Source organism: Gekko japonicus, unplaced genomic scaffold (genome assembly GCF_001447785.1).
Source record: "Gekko japonicus isolate JY-2015 unplaced genomic scaffold, Gekko_japonicus_V1.1 scaffold622, whole genome shotgun sequence".
Taxonomy (NCBI): Eukaryota; Metazoa; Chordata; class Lepidosauria; order Squamata; family Gekkonidae; genus Gekko; species Gekko japonicus.
The window spans coordinates 796,956-802,810 of record NW_015175988.1 but is presented as its reverse complement, the minus strand read 5'-3'; the positions used below and the strand labels follow the sequence as shown (position 1 = coordinate 802,810).

General features: G+C 46.3%; 1 protein-coding gene across 1 annotated transcript in view; it reads left to right on the top strand.

Annotated features, from left to right (window-relative positions):
* The window catches only part of KIAA1211 (KIAA1211 ortholog), a 41,403-nt gene that overhangs the window by 12,114 nt on the left and 23,434 nt on the right, over positions 1-5,855 (top strand). Inside the window, exon 3 of the mRNA XM_015426322.1 lies at positions 1,902-1,970. Coding sequence (XP_015281808.1) covers positions 1,902-1,970 — 69 coding nt within the window. The remainder of the gene's footprint in view (positions 1-1,901; positions 1,971-5,855) is intronic.

Below are 5,855 nucleotides of genomic sequence, written 5' to 3'. Positions count from 1 at the left end.
GGCTGCTGCCACACACGCTAAGTAATCCACTTTCAATCCACTTTCAGTGCACTTTCAAAGTGGAGTTTTACTGTGTGAACTGGCAAAATCCACTTTGAAAGTGCACTAAAAGTGGATTTAAAGTGGATTACTTAGCGTGTGTGGCAGCAGCCATAGATGGGCTTACTCACAGGGAAGTATTCTTAGGATTGCACCGTAAGACTTATCTGTAAATGCCTCTTGCCAACATTAAAAAAAAATTAAAATAGAAGCTTCATGGGACTCTTATTCAGACTGGTGTTCTCATATGGGAGAGAGATGAGGTTTAATCCTTCATCTCACTCATGGTTTGCCTTTGCTTGTTGATCTTGAAAAGAAAAAAAATGGTTAAAACTGGGTGGTGCCTTCTACAGTTTACTCTGGGTGGTGGTGCTTTTGTCTGTTGAAACTGTGCTGTGATTGAAGAGTTAAACCCTTGCTCCTTTGATGCCCTGGCCCCAGTCCAAATTGTTGTTGCTGCTGCAAATGCGGAGGCATTTCCCCCTCATTTTCCCTGCCGCAGCCCTTAATGGCTGCCATCCTCCCCCTTGCCACCAGAGGGCTTTTTCAGACTTAAAAAAAAAAAAAACAGTAATACTTATAGCGCTCTAAATTGTTGCAATAATGAACTAGTTCCCAGCTGTCATTGATAAAATATAAACCTCCAGCCCTTTTGGTTGCAGCATTGAAAGGAGAAATGTGCAGCCAGCACCTTTCCCCTTATAACTCCATAATAAAAAGGCAAGAGACTTTTTTTAAAAAAAAGAAAGCTGGGAACTGGTACATTGTTGCATTGTTCTGACTGGGCCAAAAGCGTTTCCAGAACACATGCAAGACTTTCTGTATTCTGATTCTCTTCTGGAAATAGCACGGGAGTGGGTCATATCATAGCCAAGGACTTCCCCAGGCTCAAACCTATTTTAGCGATGTGGTGGCTAGATTGCCGTGTTCTTGCTGTGCCAGCGGTCTCAGAATAGGCCAGATTGTATTATCTGCCACACAGAGGGAGTGGAGTAGAACAGATTCATTCTGGAACTCTGGAACATTCTGATGTAGAACGAAGAGGTTCGGCTCCACTCTGTCGATCTTGAAGGCCAAGCCGTCTGTAGATTTTTGTCTCACAGTCTTAGTTGTTTAACTTGGCAGGGAAACATCTGAAGTATTTTCTGAAATGAAGCTCTCGTCATATGCTTCCGAAAGACTAATTACTGAGAATTTATGTAAATGAATCACTGTTCTGTCAATAGAACAAAAAAAATAACCATAGAAAACATATACCATCTTTCCATTTTGGAAAAGCCTTTGGGGAAGGGGGTTGCATTCAGTCAGTCATTATTTCAAAGGTGTGAATTGCCCTACTATTCATAACATCCAGTGCTGCGTCTGCTGAAATCCTGAATGAGCTGTTGAGATGGATGCAATGCATAAATAGAGGCAAATTTCTGAACTGGAAAAGTTGTTGCATGTCAATGGTGATCTTTTCATTGAATTACACTATTTATAACAGATGAACCATCAGAGGGCTTTACCCCCCTCCCCCCAACAGTTCCCCGTTTGTGCCATTGAAGTTCGTCCCAGCCTTTTGGGATTAGAACACAGCTGATATTAGATCCGTGCTATGCTCATTGAGAAAAGCCGGACAGAACTGCCCTGTTTACAGCGCACTTAATTGGGTCATGAGAAACATGAATTCTGTTCCTCGTTGTTGTCACTGGATTGATCATGAAAGGTGGGGGAGAAGAAAGGCAAACTGTTTATCCCTTGAGTCTGTCACTGACTAAAATGTAAAAAGCCTTTGATGCTTCTTTTATGTGAAGAGGGGCTTCCTGAATCAGGCGGCAGGAGTTTGTGAGAATACTGGCAAATGTTGTCTTCTTTTCTAGTCGGGTGGCACGCCGGATTCGTTAAGCCCAGCAAGTTTGCGTGGAACAAGGCATGAAGTGGAAGAGAAGGTAACTCCATTTGCTTCGGAGGACCACTTAACACTGTTATATTTTGAGCTGAACACCTGGGATTTCTTTTAAAAAATGTATACCTAAAAGTGTGGATACGGGCTTTTCCGCATCATGATTTTGCTCCCTTGCACACTATTGTTTGCTGGTTGTTGCTCTCCTGTGTTCCCCCCCCCCCTGAAATTTTCTTGTGTATTTTTCAGACCACTTTTGAGGTCAGAAAAAAACACAGAAATAAGTTAACTCAAAGAAAAACCAGGAGTGCAGCATTCTGCCAACGATACTGTGTAAGAGAGGTGAGAAGCTAATGATGCCGAAAAGCATCCTGAGGCTCAAACTATCTGTAACAGCGGGACATCCAGATCTTCAGACCCAAATAGAAAACTGTAGGGTGGAGATCTGATTTTAAGAGCAGAAGGGTGGAGAATGCCGAAGTCTTCCACTGGCTGCAGTTTAACTCCTGGAACGTTTGTATGCTGACCTTACTTTTCCCTTGGGTAGGCTCCTATCCCAGATGGGAACCCAGACAGGAAAGCATCTGGAAAAGCAGCTGCAGAGAGGTAAATGGGACTTTGCTCCCTTTGCTCTTGAAATGGGTCCTCCCTCTCCCACTCGATATGCCACAGGGGCTGCTCTGAGGAATCTGCTGCAATCACGTGTAGTTTGAACCTGATAAACAGGTGCTTGGGCAAAATGGGGACGTGCCAATTCATTTTCATTTCAAAAGCTGCGTTTGTTTCATATTTTCTATTACATGTTTATGTCCATTATATTTGTCTTCATTGCCATTGCTTTCAACAGGAAATACATTTCTGGTTGATTTCAGTGAGCTGAGACTGGAGTCAGGATGGTACCAATGGTCTTCTCAAAGGCATTTTGGCCCCCTCACTAGTTGTGTCAGCACAATCCTGCATCCCTGGTACTTACAAGCTGCAGTAATGGCAGTACAGCCGTTTGGTCAGGAGGGGTTGAGTTGGCAGGCAGGGACAGGGACATTTAGACAGTGGTCCCAAGAGACCATGAAGGGACAAGAAGAAGAAGAAGAGATTGGATTTATTCCCCGCCCTTCACTTGGAATCTCAGAGCAGCTTACAAACTCCTTTCCCTCCCCCTCCCCACAACAGACACCCTGTGAGGTAGGTGGGGCTGAGAGAGCTCTTTCCAGAACTGTCCTTGAGAGAACAGCTCTGACAGAGAACTATGGCTTACCCAAGGTCATCCAGCAGCTGCAAGTAGAGGAGTGGGGAATCAAACCCGGTTCTCCCAGATTAGAGTCCACACACTTAACCACTACACCAGAGGAGAAGAGGCAAGATGGCTGAAGGCTGAGGTCCATCAGATGTGGGCTTCTCCCATTGCTGTGGCACTGGGAGGAGAAAATTGGCACTCGGTGAAATTCTCTCTTCCATGCAGCTCATAAAGGCTCAGAAACTTTGTGAGGGCTTATATCTGGCAGCCTTAAATGGAGGGCAGTAGAAGCCAAGAAGCATTGGGGTGGGTGCTGAATTTAACTAAGCAGCCAAATCTAGAGCTACCTGTGTCTACATAAATGTAATGTGAATAGTTAGCATGGAAATACAAGACTCCATATGTGGACAAAAATCGAATGCGACTTGATTCTGCTCTCATCTCTGCATTTCTGATTATGAGCCTTTAATCTTGTGGGCATTTTGGCTGGTTTCTGCAAAGCATCTAAAGAGCCGGTTAAACACAAACAAACACATCAGAGACAAAAGGCAGCTTGTGTGAGACTACAACTCGGGGGGGGTCACTGAAACTTCCTCCCACACATAAGGCTGCACCTTACAGGGTAAAGTCTGTCCACGCCCTTTTCTCGCCATTAATTCCAGTGGGGACTTTGCCTGCCAGGCTCACCAAGCATGCTCTGCCGGTGCAGGAGTTACAGGAGCTCAGCTCTTCCCTCACCGCTGCTGTCTCCCCCCCCTCCTGGCTGTCTCTTCCTCTCTCCCCCTGACAGTTCTCTCTCTGTCCCTCCCTCACAGAGCAGGGACTGTTGAATACTTACTTTCTGCCAAGAGTGCACGCACCACCACCACCACACTTCCCCAAATATAAGGAAGTCGAGTACCAGCATTTAGCACGTGGCGTAGATGGCTGACTGGGCCACCACTGCAGAGCAGCCTCCAGCCCACCTCTGGGCAAGCAAGGAGCCCTCTCTCCCCCTGACAGTTCTCTCTCTGTCTCTCCCTCACAGAGCAGGGACTGTTGAATAATTACTTTCTGCCAAGAGGGCACGCACCACCCAAATATAAGGAAGTCATGTACCAGCATTTAGCACGTGGCGTAGCTGGCTGGCTGGGCCACCACTGCAGAGCAGCCTCCAGTCCACCTCCCGGCAAGCAAGGAGCACTGCATGGGCAAGGCAGGGCCCGGCTGGCCACTGGGGGAGAAGAAGGAAAGGTGCCTCCTCCCTTGGGGCCTCCACGTGGCTCTGAGGTCTGGGGAAGCACTGCCACTGTGCACTGCCCACCAGGCTGGCCGGGGGAGTGAAGGAGTGACCCCTATGCCTGGATGCCCCTGCCGACCTTGTGGGGCGTGGATTGAAAGTCGGGGGTGTGGCCGCGAGATGCCCCACCGTGGCTACAGGCCCGCCGTCTTCAGGGCTCTTTTCTTTTAACCAGAGATTAAACCTTATGCATGCAAAAAATGTATTTTCTGGTGTGCTATAACCTCTGATTTTTGGTAGTGATCAGGATGTTGATATACATAGCAGCATAGAAAGGACTGATCTAGAAATTAATTTGCTATTATTGCCCAAAGGAAATGACAGAGAAATGGAAAAGGAATAGGGGTTGTGTGAGTATTTTTCTGCATTAACTGAAATATCAATATATGGGTGCAGGACTGGAAATTACAACAGTGACATCAATGAATGGCAAATGAATGAAAGCCCTCCCCCAACCCTATCCTCTTTCCTGTGGCTGTGACAGAGAGAGACTGTGTTTTCTTTTTCCTGCTGCACTAATGAAGCAATGCACATACATACCTGTACTTCTCCTTGACCAATGGAATGTGAGCCGTGGTGCAGATGGTAGTTCTGAGAACCAGTGACATAGTTGCCTTGCTAAGGGTCTTCCCATGGTCTGGATTCAGCTTTCAGCCTTAGCTGCGCAAAAGAATTGCATGTGCCACTGTGAGAACTGCGAAATGTGTGCACTGTTTCCAAAAGGGATGGAGGAATGTCCCCATGCTCAGCCCAAAACTGCTTGCACTTTTGAAAGCATTCCTGTTAGACACTTGAGAATGCTCTACAGGCATTTGCAAGTGTGGGTGATGCCTGCCAAATACATACATGTGTGTATATGGCTCACTCATGCACACACAGGTGCTGTCCCCCTTTTTCGCATTTCAAATCCTTCCAAGGCATGGAGAGGAAGGACTAACGGGACATGGCAGATGGCTATTTGAACAGAAGCTAGGTTCTGAAGATGGCCTATCTTTCCTGAAAATTATTCTTCCTCAGACAGCAGGACTTCCTGCTGGGAATGATGGAAACTGTCATTTTCTTAGATTCCTAAAAATCAATTGAAAGGCTGAAAAAACTACATACAGGATATCATGCTAGGAAAGTTTGGGAAGGTTATTTTTTTTTTCTATTTAAAGAGCCACCCCCTGCAGCCCATTTAACACCTCCCGCCTCATCCCCCCCACCAGTTTGGAAAGGTAAGATCTGTATCTTCAGTGAGGGCTGGATAACAGTGGCAGGATGTATTTGGTGAGCCATTTGGAACAGGATTTAAGGGAGTGTCTGCTCAGCTCAAGAATGGTTTTGTTCATGTCTGTGTATGTGAACCTGTTTTACATCCAACCCCCACCCACGATTTCATCCATGACAATTAAAATCTACCACAAGATGAGCAGAGG